At 38.2% G+C, this 23,167-nt stretch overlaps 1 protein-coding gene across 1 annotated transcript in view; it reads right to left on the reverse strand.

Annotated features, from left to right (window-relative positions):
- LOC138322141 (hemicentin-1-like) overlaps positions 1-23,167 on the reverse strand; it is a 98,622-nt gene that overhangs the window by 22,521 nt on the left and 52,934 nt on the right. Inside the window, 18 exon segments of the mRNA XM_069266195.1 lie at positions 7,738-7,849; positions 7,851-7,894; positions 10,012-10,149; positions 11,870-12,016; positions 12,419-12,583; positions 13,363-13,533; positions 13,896-14,066; positions 16,287-16,457; positions 16,847-17,017; positions 17,887-18,057; positions 19,534-19,631; positions 19,963-20,134; positions 20,444-20,525; positions 20,932-21,119; positions 21,321-21,452; positions 21,760-21,891; positions 22,079-22,160; positions 22,943-23,136. Of these exon segments, the coding sequence (XP_069122296.1) occupies positions 7,738-7,849; positions 7,851-7,894; positions 10,012-10,149; positions 11,870-12,016; positions 12,419-12,583; positions 13,363-13,533; positions 13,896-14,066; positions 16,287-16,457; positions 16,847-17,017; positions 17,887-18,057; positions 19,534-19,631; positions 19,963-20,134; positions 20,444-20,525; positions 20,932-21,119; positions 21,321-21,452; positions 21,760-21,891; positions 22,079-22,160; positions 22,943-23,136 (2,541 nt within the window).

Here is a 23,167-nt window from a genome sequence, read left to right on the forward strand (position 1 = left end):
CCATAATAAGTTCTGAATGATACTGTTGGTGGTGACTTAACCACCAAAACGTCTGAATATACTGTTGGTGTGACTCTTACATGTCTGTCTGATAAACTGTTGGTGGTGACTTCTACCAGATGGCCTGTCTGAATTTACTGTTGGTGGTGACTTACCATTGACCTTTCTGAACTATACTGACTTAAATGAGGTGAATCTTAATGGTGACATACCAATAGAATCACAAATACATGTTGGTGGTGACTATACCATGTCCTGTCCCTGAATATACTGTGGTGGTTACAACAACAAAAATATATAGAAATGCAAAAGAGAATTGTTATACCATCATTTGGTTTACAAAACATCACCGGATGCGGCATTCCAGTTTCCTGGTGTCTTGGAATTTCCTGAATATAACATTGGCTATTGACGATTTATATCTTAACAAATTTGAATTTAAAGTTGGATGAATATCTAAGTGGGACTTCAAAATATATCCATTTTCATGTTCGAAATTTTGTAGACTAGTAGCCTCTCAAACTGAATTATTACAGCAAAACGCTAACTAATAGCTATAGGGTATCAAATTAAAGTTCCGTTAATACCATGACACTTTTCGAAACATATTGTGTCTTTTAGAATGAGCACATCCATTGTTTATTTCCTGTGCATAACGCAAGGAAATATAAGATGATTACTACAGTGTCACACATTTCTTCCACTAGTTCTTAATGCTAATCATTTTCGTTGTGCGTGCTTTCTCGCCAGAGTGTCGACTTCGACCTCGGTGACCTGATGTGACATTACATTACCGGGTTACCATCGTGGTTCTAACTTGTCAACTGTCCATGGTCAGAGTTAAGATCAGAAACAGCAGCTTCAGGGATGTGGGAGCTCTTCCTGTTTCCAACCTCGTCTCACCTAGATTCACATATCGTATATGATGTTCCAGACTTCCCAGGCATGATGGAAAAGACACCAGATCAGCATTCTACGGAGGGTTGAGTTGGTTCTCCTTAATTCGTATGAAGCACAATTATTCATTCTTGTGAACCTCAGTGACCATAGGCGGCACAGGTGGATTCTTTGAGGTCATAAATGAGGTCTGCAGTGAAGTTTCACTCTTTGCCAAGTCTGGAAAGCATTTTCGAGAACTTTTTACTGGAGAGTCTTCAATGGTCTCTTTGCGCAAATACCAGATGTGACACAACGAGCACCTTCAAGGGAGTGGGAAAAGTCAGACCAATGAAAAACATTTATGCCCTCATTAATGACCTCGATGATATCACCTCTGTCATTTATGGTTGCACGAGGGTCCACACGATTGATGAATAGTACTTCATACGATTTATGGAGTTATGTGCTAAGGAGAACCAATTCCACCATTGGAAGAATGTGCATCTGGTGTGATTTCCATTATGCCGGAGAAGTCTGAAACAGCATATACGTACGATATGTTAGAATATGAAAGAGATCCCACATCCCTCAACCTGTTGTTCCTGATATGAACTTTGGCCATGGATGGGTCATAAAAGGCTAGAACAACACTGGTAATGCAGTGTCACATGCAGACATCGAAGACGTCGATCTGGCTTTCGACGAATTGGATACTGATATCTCGAGTACTCTGATTCGGCTGCATGTACCAGCTACCAGATATGCCGAGACTCTTCAGTGGATAGGTCAGTGAGGTGAGAAAGCACGCACAATGATAATGGTATCATTGAGAACCAGTGAAAGACATATTAGTGACATTGTAGTAACTATATGACATTTTGCTTATGCTATGCATAGGAAAAAACAATGAATGTGCTCATTTTCAAAGACACAAACGCTTTGGGAACTGTTAATGATATTAACGGAAACACAGGCTTAGCTTAGGTTACATTTGTTACGCTATCAGTAGGTGTTGCGTTATTTTTGAGATGCTGCTAATCTACAAAATTGAGGGTATAACAATAATTCTTTTTTTTTTTTGGCATTTCTATATATTTTTGTTGTTGTTTTTGTTTTTACTGATTGATAGGAGTTTAAATAACTGATTACGAGTAATAATTTGTTGTTTGGAAACATTTCTGCTGCGTCAAGCCAAGTATGAAAAATTTGATGAAAAATCACGATTTTTGAGCTTAAAAGCTTATTTTTTATTTCTTCCGTGCAAATCACTACACATATTGGATTATTTGGTCCTGATATGTATTTGTCGTTCTATTGTGGTCATTTTGATACCACATTTGTCTACTTTAATTGAAAAATATCAGTGTTATGACTATTCTTCATTTTTTAGTGAAATTCGAGATGGTGACCATCTTGATGACGTCATAACCGGAACCTATACAATGTTAACATTGGTTTTTGTTGTTGTTGTTGTTTAAACTTATTGATAAGTGGTCAAAAAACTTATTAGAAATAATAGATTGTTGTTGGGTAACATTTTTGCTGCGTCAAACAAAATATAAAAAATTTGCTGAAAAATCACCATTTTTGAGCTTTAAATCCGATTTTTTTCATTTCCTGTGTAGAAAATCACTACATATATTGGATTCTGCAGTGAAGTTTCACTCTTTGCCAAGTCTGGAAAGCATTTTCGAGAACTTTTTACTGGAGAGTCTTCAATGGTCTCTTTGCGCAAATACCAGATGTGACACAACGAGCACCTTCAAGGGAGTGGGAAAAGTCAGACCAATGAAAAACATTTATGCCCTCATTAATGACCTCGATGATATCACCTCTGTCATTTATGGTTGCACGAGGGTCCACACGATTGATGAATAGTACTTCATACGATTTATGGAGTTATGTGCTAAGGAGAACCAATTCCACCATTGGAAGAATGTGCATCTGGTGTGATTTCCATTATGCCGGAGAAGTCTGAAACAGCATATACGTACGATATGTTAGAATATGAAAGAGATCCCACATCCCTCAACCTGTTGTTCCTGATATGAACTTTGGCCATGGATGGGTCATAAAAGGCTAGAACAACACTGGTAATGCAGTGTCACATGCAGACATCGAAGACGTCGATCTGGCTTTCGACGAATTGGATACTGATATCTCGAGTACTCTGATTCGGACTGCATGTACCAGCTACCAGATATGCCGAGACTCTTCAGTGGATAGGTCAGTGAGGTGAGAAAGCACGCACAATGATAATGGTATCATTGAGAACCAGTGAAAGACATATTAGTGACATTGTAGTAACTATATGACATTTTGCTTATGCTATGCATAGGAAAAAAACAATGAATGTGCTCATTTTCAAAGACACAAACGCTTTGGGAACTGTTAATGATATTAACGGAAACACAGGCTTAGCTTAGGTTACATTTGTTACGCTATCAGTAGGTGTTGCGTTATTTTTGAGATGCTGCTAATCTACAAAATTGAGGGTATAACAATAATTCTTTTTTTTTTTTGGCATTTCTATATATTTTTGTTGTTGTTTTTGTTTTTACTGATTGATAGGAGTTTAAATAACTGATTACGAGTAATAATTTGTTGTTTGGAAACATTTCTGCTGCGTCAAGCCAAGTATGAAAAATTTGATGAAAAATCACGATTTTTGAGCTTAAAAGCTTATTTTTTATTTCTTCCGTGCAAATCACTACACATATTGGATTATTTGGTCCTGATATGTATTTGTCGTTCTATTGTGGTCATTTTGATACCACATTTGTCTACTTTAATTGAAAAATATCAGTGTTATGACTATTCTTCATTTTTTAGTGAAATTCGAGATGGTGGCCATCTTGATGACGTCATAACCGGAACCTATACAATGTTAACATTGGTTTTTGTTGTTGTTGTTGTTTAAACTTATTGATAAGTGGTCAAAAAACTTATTAGAAATAATAGATTGTTGTTGGGAAACATTTTTGCTGCGTCAAACAAAATATAAAAAATTTGCTGAAAAATCACCATTTTTGAGCTTTAAATCCGATTTTTTTCATTTCCTGTGTAGAAATCACTACATATATTGGATTCTGCAGTGAAGTTTCACTCTTTGCCAAGTCTGGAAAGCATTTTCGAGAACTTTTTACTGGAGAGTCTTCAATGGTCTCTTTGCGCAAATACCAGATGTGACACAACGAGCACCTTCAAGGGAGTGGGAAAAGTCAGACCAATGAAAAACATTTATGCCCTCATTAATGACCTCGATGATATCACCTCTGTCATTTATGGTTGCACGAGGGTCCACACGATTGATGAATAGTACTTCATACGATTTATGGAGTTATGTGCTAAGGAGAACCAATTCCACCATTGGAAGAATGTGCATCTGGTGTGATTTCCATTATGCCGGAGAAGTCTGAAACAGCATATACGTACGATATGTTAGAATATGAAAGAGATCCCACATCCCTCAACCTGTTGTTCCTGATATGAACTTTGGCCATGGATGGGTCATAAAAGGCTAGAACAACACTGGTAATGCAGTGTCACATGCAGACATCGAAGACGTCGATCTGGCTTTCGACGAATTGGATACTGATATCTCGAGTACTCTGATTCGGCTGCATGTACCAGCTACCAGATATGCCGAGACTCTTCAGTGGATAGGTCAGTGAGGTGAGAAAGCACGCACAATGATAATGGTATCATTGAGAACCAGTGAAAGACATATTAGTGACATTGTAGTAACTATATGACATTTTGCTTATGCTATGCATAGGAAAAAACAATGAATGTGCTCATTTTCAAAGACACAAACGCTTTGGGAACTGTTAATGATATTAACGGAAACACAGGCTTAGCTTAGGTTACATTTGTTACGCTATCAGTAGGTGTTGCGTTATTTTTGAGACGCTGCTAATCTACAAAATTGAGGGTATAACAATAATTCTTTTTTTTTTTTGGCATTTCTATATATTTTTGTTGTTGTTTTTGTTTTTACTGATTGATAGGAGTTTAAATAACTGATTACGAGTAATAATTTGTTGTTTGGAAACATTTCTGCTGCGTCAAGCCAAGTATGAAAAATTTGATGAAAAATCACGATTTTTGAGCTTAAAAGCTTATTTTTTTATTTCTTCCGTGCAAATCACTACACATATTGGATTATTTGGTCCTGATATGTATTTGTCGTTCTATTGTGGTCATTTTGATACCACATTTGTCTACTTTAATTGAAAAATATCAGTGTTATGACTATTCTTCATTTTTTAGTGAAATTCGAGATGGTGACCATCTTGATGACGTCATAACCGGAACCTATACAATGTTAACATTGGTTTTTGTTGTTGTTGTTGTTTAAACTTATTGATAAGTGGTCAAAAAACTTATTAGAAATAATAGATTGTTGTTGGGAAACATTTTTGCTGCGTCAAACAAAATATAAAAAATTTGCTGAAAAATCACCATTTTTGAGCTTTAAATCCGATTTTTTCATTTCCTGTGTAGAAATCACTACATATATTGGATTTTTTGGTCCTGATATGTATTTGTTGTTCTATTGTGGTCATTTTGATACCTCATTTGTCTACTTCGGTTGAAAAATGTTAATGTTATGACTATTTTTCAATTTTTAGTGAAATTCGAGATGGCGGCCATCTTGATGACGTCATAACCGGAAGTTCATCCCAACTTATGCAATGTTAACATTTGGATTTGTGATCAGTGGGTCATAAGGGTTCAGAAAAATATTGGTTCGGAGGTTTGGGGGGGGGGTGCATGTGGGACCCTCCTAGCCCATGGCCTACTTACCATGTCCTGTCTGAATGTACTGTTGGTGGTGACTTACCACGCCTGTCTGAATGTACTGTTGGTGGTGACTTACCATGTCCTGTCTGAATATACTGTTGGTGGTGACTTACCATGTCCTGTCTGAATGTACTGTTGGTGGTGACTTACCATGTCCTGTCTGAATATATTGTTGGTGGTGACTTACCATGTCCTGTCTGAATATACTGTTGGTGGTGACTTACCACATCCTGTCTGAATATACTGTAGGTGGTGACTTACCATGTCTTGTCTGAATATACCGTTGGTGGTGACTTACCATGTCCTGTCTGAATGTACTGTTGGTGGTGACTTACCACGCCTGTCTGAATGTACTGTTGGTGGTGACTTACCATGTCCTGTCTGAATATACTGTTGGTGGTGACTTACCATGTCCTGTCTGAATATACTGTAGGTGGTGACTTACCATGTCCTGTCTGAATGTACTGTTGGTGGTACTTACCATGTCCTGTCTGAATATACTGTTGGTGGTGACTTACCACATCCTGTCTGAATATACTGTAGGTGGTGACTTACCATGTCCTGTCTGAATATACTGTTGGTGGTGACTTACCATGTCCTGTCTGAATATACTGTTGGTGGTGACTTACCATGTCCTGTCTGAATATACTGTAGGTGGTGACTTACCATGGCCTGTCTGAATATACTGTTGGTGGTGACTTACCATGTCCTGTCTGAATATACTGTTGGTTGTGACTTACCATGTCCTTGACTTACCATGTCCAATCTGAATATAGTGTTGGTGGTGACTTACCATGTCCTGTCTGAATATACTGTTGGTGGTGACTTACCATGTCCTGTCTGAATATACTGTTGGTGGTGACTTACCATGTCCTGTCTGAATGTACTGTTGGTGGTGACTTACCATGTCCTGTCTGAATATACTGTTGGTGGTGACTTACCATGTCCTGTCTGAATGTACTGTTGGTGGTGACTTACCATGTCCTGTCTGAATATACTGTAGGTGGTGACTTACCATGTCCTGTCTGAATGTACTGTTGGTGGTGACTTACCATGTCCTGTCTGAATGTACTGTTGGTGGTGACTTACCATGTCCGTCTGAATATACTGTTGGTGGTGACTTACCATGTCCTGTCTGAATATACTGTTGGTGGTGACTTACCATGTCCTGTCTGAATATACTGTTGGTGGTGACTTACCATGTCCTGTCTGAATATACTGTTGGTGGTGACTTACCATGTCCTGTCTGAATGTACTGTTGGTGGTGACTTACCATGTCCTGTCTGAATGTATGTTGGTGGTGACTTACCATGTCCTGTCTGAATGTACTGTTGGTGGTGACTTACCATGTCCTGTCTGAATATACTGTTGGTGGTGACTTACCATGTCCTGTCTGAATATACTGTTGGTGGTGACTTACCATGTCCTGTCTGAATATACTGTTGGTGGTGACTTACCATGTCCTGTCTGAATATACTGTTGGTGGTGACTTACCATGTCCTGTCTGAATATACTGTAGGTGGTGACTTACCATGTCCTGTCTGAATATACTGTTGGTGGTGACTTACCATGTCCTGTCTGAATATACTGTTGGTGGTGACTTACCATGTCCTGTCTGAATATACTGTTGGTGGTGACTTACCATGTCCTGACTTACCATGTACTGTTGGTGGTGACTTACCACTGTCGTGTCTGAATATACTGTGGTGGTGACTTACCATGTCCTGTCTGAATATACTGTTGGTGGTGACTTACCATGTCCTGTCTGAATATACTGTTGGTGGTGACTTACCATTGTCCATGTCTGAATATACTGTGGTGTGACTTACCATGTCCTGTCTGAATATACTGTTGGTGGTGACTTACCATGTCCTGTCTGAATATACTGTTGGTGGTGACTTACCATGTCCATGTCTGAATATACTGTTGGTCGTGATTTACCATGTCCTGTCTGAATGTACTGTTGGTGGTGACTTACCATGTCCTGTCTGAATGTACTGTTGGTGGTGACTTACCATGTCCTGTCTGAATATACTGTTGGTGGTGACTTACCATGTCCTGTCTGAATGTACTGTTCATGGTATGGCAGCATGAACACCTCTCCTACAGATGTAAGGTTTGGAGCGTTACCCCTCAACATCACATCAACCTGGAGAACTCCATTATTTATCGACACCTCGTCCAAACTGTGACATCGTCAACGTTTCACCTAATAAGATAAAAGTCAAGACTGTGACATTTTCATTGACTCTCGGCAAAAGTAACATTGAATATTCACAATATTGATCATTTGCATGCATTTCTATAATTCTGATAAATTAGTAAATAATCGTTTCTGTATAAAGTAAATAATAGTTTCTGTATAAGGATAAAAAACAAGAGGCCCAGAGGGCCTGTATCGCTCACCTGGTTTGTAATGCCAAGTAATGTTCTGAATACAGGTTCATTGTTTCTTTTCTGAAGGAATTTTAATATTAACCTCTAAATCCCCTATTGGGCCCCACCCCTCCCGCCCCCCAGGGGGCAGAGCCAAAATTTATACAAGTTCTGTTCCCCTTCCCCCAAGGATGTTTATGGCCAAATTTGGTCACAATCCAAGCAAAACTCTAGGACAAGAAGTGATTTATAGGATTTACCTCTATTTCCCCTATTGGGCCCCGCCCCTCCTGCCCCCGGGGGGTCAGAGCCAAAATTTATACAAGTTCTGTTCCCCTTCACCAAAGGATGTTTGTGGCCAAATTTGGTTACATTCCATTCAGAACTCTATGACTAGTAGCGATTTAAAGGATTTACCTCTATTACCCCTATTGGGCCCCGCCCCTCCTGCCCCCGGGGGACCAGAGCCAAAATTTATAAACGTGCTGTTCCCCTTCCCCCAAGGATGTTTGTGGCCAAATTTGGTTACAATTCATGTAGAGCTCTAGGACAAGTAGAGATTTAAAGGATTTACCTCTATTTCCCCTATTTGGCCCTGCCCCTCCTGCCCCCGGGGGGGGTCAGAGCCAAAATTTATACAAGGTCTGTTCCCCTTCCCCCAAGGATGTTTGTGGCCAAATTTGGTTACATTCCATTCAAAACTCTATGACTAGTAGCGATTTAAAGGATTTACCTCTATTACCCCTATTGGGCCCCGCCCCTCCTGCCCCTGGGGGACCAGAGCCAAAATTTACACAAGTTCTGTTCCCCTTCCCCCAAGGATGTTTGTGGCCAAATTTGGTTACATTCCATTCAGAACTCTATGACTAGTAGCGATTTAAAGGATTTACCTCTATTTCCCCTATTGGGCCCCGCCCCTCTTGCCCCCGGGGAACCAGAGTCAAAATTTACACAAGTTCTGTTCCCCTTCCCCCAAGGATGTTTGTGGCTAATTTTGGTTACAATCCATGCAGAACTCTAGGACAAGTAGCGATTTAAAGGATTTACCTCTATTACCCCTATTGGGCCCCGCCCCTCCTGCCCCTGGGGGACCAGAGCCAAAATTTATACAAGTTCTGTTTCCCCTCCCCCAAGGATATTTGTGGTCAAATTTGGTTACAATCCATGCAGAACTCTAGGACAAGTAGCGATTTATAGGATTTACCTCTATTTCCCCTATTGGGCCCCGCCCCTCCTGCCCCGGGGGGGACAGAGCCAAAATTTATACAAGTTCTGTTCCCCCTCCACCAAGGATGTTTGTGGCCAAATTTGGTTACAATCCATGCAGAACTCTATGACTAGTAGCGATTTAAAGGAAATGTTGACGGACGGACGGACGGACGGACGGACGGACGGACGGACGGACGACGGACGCCGCGCCATGACATAAGCTCACCGGCCCTTCGGGCCAGGTGAGCTAAAAAACCTAAAACAATTAAAAAAGAAATAACACCTTCGTAATATTCTGAATCCTCAAAACCATTAGATTTCTATTTTCAATATTGCAGACAGACATGTGGATTCCAGAGTATGGAAGTTTGATTCTGAGAGTGATCATGGCATCTTCTTTTTTTTTACTGCTTATTTGGCACCTGACTTTTTATATTAATTAGAACTGGTACAAGTTCTCATTAATTCCAATAAAGAATGCAAAGAAGGAAGAAATATATGAGAAATGAACTGATCGATGCTCTTGGTGGCCACTCGAGTTATCCAATGGCCACTGGAATTATCCAATGGCCAGTCGAGTTATCCAATGGCCACTGGAGTTATCCAATTGGCCACCAAGAGCATTCGATCATCCTGCTTTTACAGCCTTAAGTTAGAAGTTAAGTCTAGTTGTTTCAGTGTGCCTCTCAAATTACATAACTTTCTGAGTCTTTATACATAGGGGCCACATACATAATTTACCTGTCACATACTGCACCTGGACCTCCCGGACAAAGTGACCACTGGCTAGTGTCAGTCCATTCTTTGCCCCATCTACTTCCAAAGCAGTGGTCCAGAACACAGGATTCAAAATGTCAACTAAATGGCGTAAATGACCCGCTGAAACCAAATAACAAAATATAAAGAACTCAATGGGACGTTAATAGATATATGTAGTCACAGTGATAGACTCTTTTCCCATCTATCTAAATAATTTAAATCACTTGACATAAACAATCAAATTGAGCTGCTTTCTTGAAACTAACTTCAATTTCTTTCCAGTCTTGCAAAATCAGCTGATTTATTTTTAAATATAACTTAAAATTAAAGTAAGTTCTTAAAGGTAGGTTTCGCCCAACCAAATAAATATTTTTTTGTGAAATGCGATAAGCGGAAGAAAAGATGAAAAATACATATTAAAATATCTCAATTTAATTTCTTTATGTGTTTGAGATTGAACAAATGTGTCTTGAATACAAAATTGAAGGAAATCCTTGATTTATTACGGTGTCCGTCAGACAAAATAATATGCAAATGAAGCTGCGATGGATTGTGTTGTCGAAGTTTGGCGCATGCGCATTGTCACGCACTAAAAGTAAACAAAATGGCTGAACGAATGTGTGTGCGATGAAAAAAATATATCTGAATCGACAACAAAGTGGAGGAAATTATAATGGATTAGGTAGCACCCTAGGATATCTATAGGGAATTAAATTCAGAGATGGCATGTAGCAATAGAAGAAACAGAAGCCACATCTCAAGCGGAACTTGCCGGGATCTGTTGGGACTCGTGTAACGGCATTGCACGTGGTGAGTTAAATTTCAACACATATGCCAGCGCACAAACAGCCGCAGACTAACTACGTGTATATTTGGTGTACAAAGTTAGCGAGCGTATGATATGATATGTATAAACAGTCCCTCGCACTTCGATTTGTTGTTGTTTTTTAACTAAACATGCCGTGGCAAGACTGTCACTTCTATCTGACATTTTGTTGCACGCTTCCGTTTGTTGCTGCGGCCTCGTTTTGGAAAAAAATATGTCATGTTCTATGTAAAGCTTGACTTCGCTCTATTTTTAGAGGAGTATTTTCCTGGTCAAGCTAGGCAACTGACCACCCATATTGTTCGCTGTATGCATTGAAAATGATCTGAAGATTATATCTATGTATAGGATAAATTTCAATTTCATAGTCTTTATATTTCATTGGGCGAAACCTACCTTTAAGGAAAAAATATTGAAATAGTGCAATTTGTACCTCAACACCCAACTTCACTAGCTAAGGGTATTCAGTACGATACTTTTCCTGAAACCCTTGACAAAGTAGCACTACACTTTACATATCTTGTAAAGGAAACTTACTATGCAACAATGCAGTATAACAATGGTATTCAACAACATATTAATCAACTTGTTCAAGTCATGAAATTGTTTCAAAAACTGGGAATGTAATTAAGATGCCCTACATGCGCAATGCATTATTAATAGATTTGTAATATTTCCGTAATAATCGCAATACTTCCAATCTGTTTCCTCAATATATGCGCTATATATTCCTAATTGTTTGTTACGTATCCGCATTGTTGGATAATCTTACCGATTGTACCCCTCAAGGGAGAGCATCCATTATCTTATTCCCTTTTATTTCTGAAATTTCCGCATTAGTTCGTAATAAATTCGCAGAATGTTATTAATATATCCGTAATTCATACTTGAAAATTTGTTATTTTTAGCTAATTTTGTTGCGGATGACAGAGCACGGCCAAAATTTGTAAACTAAATTCATCCGTAATTAATCCACTCTTCAGTGGGACCGTGCGAAGATTGGTGAAAAATTACCAATAGATTGTGGCACATTATGAAGTGTGGCCTCCACCAAAGTGGTACCACTGTCAGTAGGGGTAATTGTGGCACTCAAAGTGGCATCTGGCAAGTCAATGTTGTTAATGTATCCAACCAAGTTACCCTCAGCACGCCTTGGGAAATCTGAAAGATAGAAACTATTAACTTCTTTCGCAATTGTAACATTTCCTACTTCATGATCCTTAGCAGGTATTTTCATGAAAAGTATAGGCACAAGGTAGTAAAGGAAAGAATAGGGGCAAAAACTGAAATAACTAGAACTGTTAGGAAATAGCTAAATAATACCCTTGCTACTACTTATCTGAGATCATAGCAACCAATCCATACTTCCATGGTAACCATTATTTAAACAAGTGATGTGTCAAATTATAGACATACATATTTTACAACAATGGACCATGTTTGACCTAGTTATACAATGGCAACCCAAATTTCATAAAAAAACCAACAATCCGAAAATCTGCAGACACATGGGAGGGTGGGAAGGACCTTACATATCAATATTAAAGACCACTGTACACTCACTAGAACAGGCTAGTAGGACACAATCGTCCCTCTGTATTGTGTTGCCCTGACAAGTAGCGCCACCATGACGAGGATTGTCACACTGTCGTTGTCGCTCCCTATATCCCTCTCCACATGTCACAGAACATGGCGTCCACTCAGACCAATCTCTCCATTCGCCGTGTACTGTCAAAACATACAGTAAGCTGTGCCTCAAAATAAGTCCTGCATGAGTCTGACAATTTAAAATTTCATTTTTAAACAACAACATAATATGTATATTATGTATTCCCTTTAATATTTTAAAAGTGAAAGACAGTCAGCCTCACTTTACATTTGTGTGTACAAGGTGTTGGAAACAATCAGGCTGAAGTGACTTCATAGTGCAATGAACACCGACTAAATATATAAATATAAATTATAGGTATACTATGTACTACAAGTTCCATCACTAGATCTCTCCTAGAAGATTTTACCTGCATGTTATATATTACAGAAAGGCAAAAACACTCCTAACTCCGTACAAAGCTAATTCTTTTAGACAATTAATTTTTTTTTTTTTAAATTTCACTAAATTAAAATCTGTTGCCATGAGGAAAAGACAGAAACATAACAATACAATCATTTGATCTTTTGAGCTCAGACTAACAATGACAACAGCAAATAACCACACAACAGCTTCATGTGATCAAAGTATACTATTTTTGTTTAGATCATTTTTACAAGCCAAAAGAATGCTCTGAAATAAAATTATTTAAATGAGACATAAAAGAACCAGTATTAATACAATATGTCTATAGCCATTCAAAGGCCACAGAAATGTCTTTTCTATACTGAAGAGTTATCTGCCCTTGTGAGGAGTTTTTCTGCAAGACAAAAACACATGAAATCAAACAATTTCCATATTTTAAAACAATAAATAACAACTATCAGTAACTATCATAAAATAATTTTCTGCTTATTACCAGGACAAGGAATGTTGTTACAGTTTTGGGTTATCTCCCCTGATCCAAGACATGGACGACCGTCACGGCTAGGCGGGGGGTTAGTACAAGTTCGGAACCTCTTCATCAAGCCTGTCCCACAACTAGCAGAGCAGGCACCCCAGCTCTCCCACTCTTCCCAATTTCCATGCCCTGCAGTAAAAAATCTATTTGTAGAAACTATACTGATATTTTTCACTTTCCAAAACATTGACGCTGAATCTATACTCACTTCATTTTCTGTGTGTTGAATACATACTTACTTGTACATTTTTCTGTGCTAATTGTGCATAAAGAGGACTCCAGCTCTTGTATGATCATGGTTATTTGAATAACTGCATATTTCGAAAAATGTTTGTTGTTAATTCTAGCATAAATCACGATTCATCAAGTAAATTTCATGATTTCTATTTGTCTATTCACATGTGTGTAGGGTCAACAAGAAAGTGCAAATTGCAATCTCTACCTTTATAAATAATTTGATTACTTGGAAAACTGCCTATGACTGTACTCACTTGGACATTTTTCTGGATTACAATAATCCACCTGTCGTGCTCTTCCCCAGCAATACATCCCTCCAAACTGTGGAGCAGGCTTATCACAGGCACGCTGTCTAGTCCTCTTCCCTCCTCCACACGACTGAGAACATCTAGACCACGGACTCCACAATCCCCAACCTCCATCCACTGTAACATATACATAGAAAAAATTCAGATAATATATAGAATATAGATATATAGAATGAAATACAGTAAACTTTCTTTATTTTGTGAAGCTTTTATTTGTAAAAACGATCAGTTAAATGTGATATATATAGTGTATTATTTTCAGCAAAACTTAGTACGTCATGGGGCTGTACAGGCTTGTGTATCTAGTGTTCAGTATTTACCTTCATAAGTTGGGGCTGTACAGGCTTGTGTATCTAGTGTTCAGTATTTACCTTCATAAGTTGGGGCTGTACAGGGTCATGTATCTAGTGTTCAGTATTTACCTTCATAAGTTGGGGCTGTACAGGCTTGTGTATCTAGTGTTCAGTATTTACCTTCATAAGTTGGGGCTGTACAGGGCCATGTATCTAGTGTTCAGTATTTACCTTCACAAGTTGGGGCTGTACAGGGTCATGTATCTAGTGTTCAGTATTTACCTTCATAAGTTGAGGCTGTACATGGTCGTGTATCTAGTGTCTCACTACTTACCTTCACAAGTTGGGGCTGTACTGGATCGTGTATCTAGTGTCTCACTATTTACCTTCACAAGTTGGGGCTGTACAGGGTCATGTATCTAGTGTCTAACATGTACTTACCTTCACAAGTTGGGGCTGTACAGGGTCGTGTATCTAGTGTCTCAGTATTTACCTTCACAAGTTGGGGCTGTACTGGTCGTGTATCTAGTGTTAACTATTTACCTTCACAAGTTGGGGCTGTACAGGGTCATGTATCTAGTGTCTCACTACTTACCTTCACAAGTTTGGGCTGTACAGGGTCGTGTATCTAGTGTCTCACTACTTACCTTCACATGTTGGGGCTGTACAGGGTCGTGTATCTAGTGTCTCACTACTTACCTTCACATGTTGGGGCTGTACAGGGTCGTGTATCTAGTGTCTCACTACTTACCTTCACATGTTGGGGCTGTACAGGGTCGTACATCTAGTGTCTCACTACTTACCTTCACATGTTGGGGCTGTACAGGGTCATGTATCTAGTGTCTCACTACTTACCTTCACAAGTTGGGGCTGTACAGGGTCATGTATCTAGTGTCTCACTACTTACCTTCACAAGTTGGGGCTGTACAGGGTCGTGTATCTAGTGTCTCACTACTTACCTTCACAAGTTGGGGCTGTACAGGGTCGTGTATCTAGTGTCTCACTACTTACCTTCACAAGTTGGGGCTGTACAGGGTCATGTATCTAGTGTCTCACTACTTACCTTTACAAGATGGGGCTGTACAGGGTCATGTATCTAGTGTTCAGTATTTACCTTCATAAGTTGGGGCTGTACAGGGTCATGTATCTAGTGTTCAGTATTTACCTTCATAAGTTGGGGCTGTACAGGGTCATGTATCTAGTGTTCAGTATTTACCTTCATAAGTTGGGGCTGTACAGGGTCATGTATCTAGTGTTCAGTATTTACCTTCATAAGTTGGGGCTGTACAGGGTCATGTATCTAGTGTTCAGTATTTACCTTCATAAGTTGAGGCTGTACATGGTCGTGTATCTAGTGTCTCACTACTTACCTTCACAAGTTGGGGCTGTACTGGATCGTGTATCTAGTGTCTAACTATTTACCTTCACAAGTTGGGGCTGTACAGGGTCGTGTATCTAGTGTCTCACTACTTACCTTCACAAGTTGGGGCTGTACAGGGTCGTGTATCTAGTGTCTCACTACTTACCTTCACATGTTGGGGCTGTACAGGGTCGTGTATCTAGTGTCTCACTACTTACCTTCACATGTTGGGCTGTACAGGGTCGTGTATCTAGTGTCTCACTACTTACCTTCACATGTGGGGCTGTACAGGGTCGTGTATCTAGTGTCTCACTACTTACCTTCACATGTTGGGGCTGTACAGGGTCGTGTATCTAGTGTCTCACTACTTACCTTCACATGTTGGGGCTGTACAGGGTCGTGCATCTAGTGTCTCACTACTTACCTTCACATGTTGGGGCTGTACAGGGTCATGTATCTAGTGTCTCACTACTTACCTTCACAAGTTGGGGCTGTACAGGGTCGTGTATCTAGTGTCTCACTACTTACCTTCACAAGTTGGGGCTGTACAGGGTCGTGTATCAAGTGTCTCACTACTTACCTTCACAAGTTGGGGCTGTACAGGGTCATGTATCTAGTGTCTCACTACTTACCTTCACAAGTTGGGGCTGTACAGGGTCATGTATCTAGTGTCTCACTACTTACCTTCACAAGTTGGGGCTGTACAGGGTCGTGTATCTAGTGTCTCCCCAGAGCAGGGCCTGCCTCTGTAAGCTGGACTTGGACTGTCACACCTTCTAGTTCTCTCCTGAGTCCCTACCCCACAAGTTACAGAACATGGCCGCCAGCCTGACCATTCTCCCCATTGACCATCCACTGAAATCAAAACAATATAGTGTTTGGGACAGAAATCATCAAATTCATCGCCATTACATTAGAGAAGTCTTAAACTGAATAGCTTTTTTGAATTGCCAACTATTGTGTATAATATTCGTATAGTATTATCTACTGAAGATTTACACATAATTTGATATGGTACCTTCCAAAATGATCCAAAACAATTTATTAAAGATTAAAAAAACATCTACTGAAATAACTAAATAATGAGTGCATGTAGATATAAAGTTGGTTTCCATATCTATACATACCTAACATAAACATTTCATTTTGAGATGAGTTTTACCCTCAGTTTTAAAGAGCTATATAGACTCCATTTATAGAAATTTTTTTTTTCATAGTTTACAAGTGATACACATTTAACTTACTTGGACATTGGCGAGCCCTACACATGTCATACTGAATGTCATCATCCGGACAGTTCAGGCCACCATCCCTGGGACTTGGATTGTCACAGAACCTCGTACGGAATCTCTCCCCTTCTCCACACGTTGCACTGCACTCTGTCCAGCCCTGCCAATTACCCCACTCTCCATTTACTACAAGTGTAAAATATATAATATGAAAACTGAAAGTTGAAACTACAGTTTTTATAGTAAGTATGCATGAGTAAATCATATGGAAACTATAAGTGAAAACTGAACTTTTCAGTACATATGTACAAATATTTGTATTGAAAATCTTGTACATATAACTTAATATTTCAATTTCAAAAGATAAATGTAAACAAGAATGATGCGTAATTTTAAGTATCGCCCATACCCCATAATTGATTTATTCCATGATTATAATGGAATATTTAAGAACATTTGAAAGTAAAACAAAATGAAGGAAAAGTGAAATGCAGCATAATTATGTCCTACAGCATCTGAATCCCACACCCTGAAATGAATCCTGCAACAACTAGGTGTGTTCAGGTGATAATGATGGCCTTTAGCTATATTCCAAGATTGTTTAGGATTAGACTTATACTTTTTGAGAAAAACAGCTATGTATAGTTTAGCATCACTAAGTTTCACAGTTTCTGAATCCCACATCCTGAAATGAATCCTGCAACAATTAGGTGTGTTGAGGTGATAATGATGTCATTTAGCTATGTTTAAAGTTTGGTTAGGATTGGACTTGAGCTTTTTGAGAAACAGAGCTAAACGCAAAACTTTCAAGTGAAATGTTGACAACAACGCCGCTGTCACTGCCGGAAAAGTAACACCACTGTATTGCCTTCGCAAACTATCGTCGTGGGGCAATACAAAAACTGAAACTTTAAGTCAATGGAAAACTAATACTTAATGCTCATTCTTTAAATCCAAACAATTTTATCCAATGATCCACACACAATTTTCATTGATGTTTATAAGGACATTTCATTCATATAACATTTTTTTTTAAATTTAGATTTAAAGTTTACCTGGACAGTTGGCCATGATACAAGTCCTGGATTCAAGAGAAGAGCCAATACATTTCCTACCACCATTGACTGGCTCCGGGTCGGTACAGGTACGAGCACGGAACTGGATACCTCTCCCACAGGTCGAACTACACATGCCCCATTCTGACCACACCGAATATCGTCCATGTACTGAAATAACACCACACAAACATATTGTATTCTTGCACTAAGATTCAATATACGAATAGGAGAAACACCTCAAACTGTAGATTAGTCAAGATAATGGACAATGCAAGGCCCGAAGTCAAACTATCTAAAATGATTATCAAATTTCGAATAACAGAGTTTATTTTGTGATATGTTAATTCAACTGCTCTTTATGTCAGAGGCAGACCATTCACTTGGATATAACTTGTTGGAAATTTACAAGACATGGAGGATTACCATGGAGATGTATTAATTTTGAATATACCACTCTACGTTATGAAATGAAGAATATGATTGATCCTAAAACATAATATCAAGATTTAGTGGATTCTTAAGGAAACTACATTGAAATTCAGTGAAAACGGCAAAGTGATGAAAAGAAAGCTTAAAATTTCAAATTTGTTCAGTAGGCTTTGTGTGATTCTTGGAGAATGAATTATACCAAAATTAAACGTGGATTTATGTGTTACGTGTATGTATTAAAGAAATGAAGCAATTAACAGTGAAATTATTGGGAAATATACCGAAAGCATTCATTACATTTTCGAAGAAAGAAAGTACACATATCTATCTAAAATTAAAACATCATTGTAGGAATGCCTGTGCTGTCGAAATACTAAAGAGTCTTGATTTTCAACAAAAGGAGTAATTTTATGCGTTGTTGTTGATGTGATTGGATTTATGCCGATGTCCACAAATCAATATATAAAACAGAAAATATTTAATAATATATATTATTGGAGTTTTCTATTATGAATTTTATATGTTAAATTTTTTTTTTAATATGTTTTCTATGATGAATTTTATTACATTTATTTGTTATTTATCTGTTCAATTTTACAATGCTGCAAGTAGTGCCACTCTCTACCTTTCATTGTACATTAGTTTACCTGGAACTGTAGATTAGTTGAAACTAATCTACAGCTACAGGTAAACTAATGTACAGTGAAAGGTGTACTAATCTACAGACAGAACAAGTACTTGAACAATAGTCTAAATAAAGTACTGGGGACAACAAAAGATGACATCATAGCCATGTTTTAATGTAAAAGGAATTCCTGCATAAAAGCATGAGTTAAAACAATTAATAAATTTGTTTTAGAACCCTAGAAACATTGGAAAGAAGGAGTGTGATACAAAACTCCTGGAAACCTAACATTCTGTGGTAAAGGTATTGTAATACTGTAAACCAACTTTCTTTCGCGGCAACTAAATTTTGCGGTTTCCATTTCAAAAAAAGTTCTCGAAGATTTGTATTAATGGATTTAGCAACTGAATGTTAATTCCTATCAATATAAATCATATGTAAGGTGATATCAATTTGGTGAGATAAACTTTCGCAAATTTACTTCCATCACGAAATTCGCGAAAGTAAATCACATGTGAATGAAAGTTGGTTAACAGTATTAAAATAAAATATGTTACATTTTTTATGATCTGTACAAAATAATGACTTACCAACAACAGTGATGTAAGCCTCGACCACTGTAATTCCTTCCCGGTTGCTGGCCTTACATTGAACCTTCCCTGTATCTGACACTTGGGCTGCAATAATTCTGAAATCGATGATAAGGATTGTCTATATTTTTCTTCTTCAGAATTTCAATATTAAAGGGTTTGATATTCATGGTTTAGATAAAGTTTTGAAAACATTTCATCAAGACAAATTACAGAATGTGACTTACTTGAGAAGATGTGACCTGGAGTCATCTGAGAGAGCAAACTTAATAGAATGTGACCTTGACTTTAACTGAGAGAGGATGTGACCTTGACTTACCAGTTTACAGAATGTGACCTTGACTTTTAGTGAGAGAGGATGTGACCTTGACTTACCTGAGAGAGGATATGACCTTGACTTACCTGAGAAGGGATGTGGCCTTTACTTACCTGAGGGAGTTGTTGGGTAAGATAGAAAGTCGTTGATCTGGTTCTATATCTTGCCATGACCGTTGCCACACAATATTAGGTTCGGGTTCTCCCTCAGCAACACAGTTCATTAATATGGTGTCTCCCATACTGACTGTCGTATTCTTAGGCTCAATCTTAAACTGTGGAGGTTCTGAAATATTAAATGTCATTTTATATTACTATTTATTTTGAAATCATGTTGAAATATGAAAGCCTATATGTTTGTTTGTTTCATTAATTAACGTTCTATTACCAACCAGGGTCATACAAGGACGGATCACAAATATGAGCTTAATCTTAAACAACAGGAACATTCTATGAAATTGATAAGAAAATTAATCTTTTGGTCATTTACTCTTGTACAACAAATATTGATTGTAGCATTATTTTAAATGATATTCTGTATAAATGTTCTCTCCAGTACATATAACAGTATTAAAAGAAAGGGTTAGAACTATACCATTCACGATCAACATAGCTACTCCAGTAGATGTTCCAGCATCATTTGTAGCGACACACTTATATTCTCCAGCGTCTGAACTCTGTTGTAGGAGAAAAAGTAGTCTCATCAGAGTGTTTACTACAGTAATTAACATTCATACTACAAGTGCCCTTTTCAGTGTTTAGAAAATGGCTAAAAATGATAGAATGACAGGAAATCCCAGAGGGATCTTGGAGCCCACTAAAGAATGGTCTATGTCTGACAATGGAAAGAGGGATCTTTTCTCTGCTTTTCAAACTTCAAAGACATATGAAATTGGAGAAAGATCCCTTCAGTACTTTTTGAGAAAAAGTGGTAACAAAAAATTTCAATTATCAAAATCCAAGAGGGTCATCTTGTTGACGAATCAGACTCAAAATGCATAAAATGACCGACAACAAAGTGGTTAGAATAAGATCATTAAGACTGTATATAAGGTGGAAACCATAATTTTTTTTATATCTTACCGTCGCCTGGTAAATAACAAGTGAGCCATTGGAAAGCACTATAATACGCTCATTGTATATGACGGGACGGCCATTCTTTGTCCAGTAGATGTTTGGTTGTGGATCTCCTCCTACTGAACATGTTAACATCACCTTCTCAGCTATACTGACCACAGCGTTACCATCCGGAACGGTCACTCTGGGTGGCACTGTGTAAAATCACAAATTACACAAATCATCTAAATAATAAACGCCATAGCTATATGTACTAAAGACACATAGGCTTACAATAAACAGATTTTCAATGACTAAATGGAAAAGCAAGACTACTTTTGAACAACCATGCTTGAATGCAAAAAGAGACTACCTGTTATTTCTTTTTAGACACCATTTTTAAGCTGACTGCGTACCTGACATGATGACTGTTGCTGAGGCTGTATCCATCCCAGCAGGATTTTCAGCGATACATTTGTATAGACCTCCGTCCTCTCTTCTAGCACTGTTCACAATCAGTAAACTCCGTCCACCAATGTTTTGTTTGTCTAGAAATATAATGCTGGTGTATTGTTTTTCATTTCTACATTCATATAAGATTCATTTTGCATTTTCATGTATTCCCTTAATAACAAATGATTAATAAATTCATTCATTAATTAATAATTATCCATTCATTTGTTAATTCTATCAATTATCCAGTTGATCAATTATTAATTCATTCACTTCTCTCCTGAATTTCTTCTATGAACTTCTGTTATATTTTTCATTAAAAATCAGTTAAAATAGATTTTCAATTGTTTCATTTTTCTATTGCTAAAGAGATTTCAGTTGACTATATATGTAGGTGAGTACCTTCCACAGGAAATCCATTTTTCTCCCAGCGTATGATTGGTGATGGAACTCCACTGGCTCCACATAACAGTTGTATGATCCCACCGACTGCCACTTCCTGGCCTTGTGGTTGTAGGGTTATCACAGGAGCCTCTGTTATAACGATTACAATATAGAGTGATAGAGGGCTGGGTCTTCAGTGTTCACAAAACTTTTAAAACCATTAATTATACTACAGTCAATGAATATTCCAATTTAAAACGGAAAATAATTAAGCCATAATGTTCATAAAAACTCAATTAGAATCATTTCTTAAAATTTTTCAACTTTTCAAACTGACCTTGAACCCTGACAGTTGTCTCCCTTGAAGAGTTTCCAGCTGAATTAACAGCATAACATCTATAGATACCAGCATCAATTCTCTGTTAAACAGAAAACAAGTGAGGATTCTATAACTTAACACACAAGTCTTATTTCTTGTATAGCTTAATTACTAGTTATTTTATGACAGAGTAACCATTACTACAATATTCTTTTACAAAAAAAGAAAAAAAAAAAGTGAGTGCTATCACATGCTTATATAATTAGTTTCAGAGAAGTCATTTATATGGAAATAGCCAAATTGACCCCCTTTTGACCCCGCCCCTCAGGCCCCCGGGGGGTCAGCCCCATCATTTGTACAATTTTGAATCCCCACCCTTTAAGGATGCTACCATTGCATTATGAGTGCTCTCCTATGCTTAGTTTCCGAGAAGAAGTTGTTTATATGGAAATAGCCAAATTGACCCTTTTCGACACCACCCCTCAGGCTCCCAGGGAGTCAGCCCGATCATTTGTACAATTTTGAATCCCCACCCTATAAGGATGCTGACACTGCATTATGAATGCTATCCGATGCTTAGTTACAGAGAAGAAGTCGTTTATATGGAAATAGCCAAATTTTGTTGAGTTCTGACCAGTGGTTATGGAGAAGTCGATTGTTGACGGACGGATGGACACCGGACACCACAGTATGGCATAAGCTCACCTTGGTCCTTCGGACCAGGTGAGCTAAAAAAAAAGTTACGATAAATAAAAGTGACGTATACCTCTTACCTCAATTAAAATCAATCTAAGCTCAGAGTTGCCAACAGTATTGCAAATATGTCTGTCTTTCAAACAAACAGCCAGATGTCTGACAGTGGCGGAGTACTTAGTGACTTACCTGTACACCTCTAATCATGAGGGAGCCTGAAGGTTGAAATATGATCCTATTGCGATCGTCCTCCAGCCTCCGTCCATCTTTGTACCAATTAATTTCTGGTTGAGGGTACCCAGTTACTTCACAAGGCACAACAAATGAAACATTTCCCAGGAAGGCTGTCACTAAACGATTGCTCTCTTCAATGAATGGTGGCACTGAAGAAGACAAACAGCATTAGGGCCCATT

Source organism: Argopecten irradians, chromosome 4 (genome assembly GCF_041381155.1).
Source record: "Argopecten irradians isolate NY chromosome 4, Ai_NY, whole genome shotgun sequence".
In the NCBI taxonomy this organism is placed as follows: domain Eukaryota; kingdom Metazoa; phylum Mollusca; class Bivalvia; order Pectinida; family Pectinidae; genus Argopecten; species Argopecten irradians.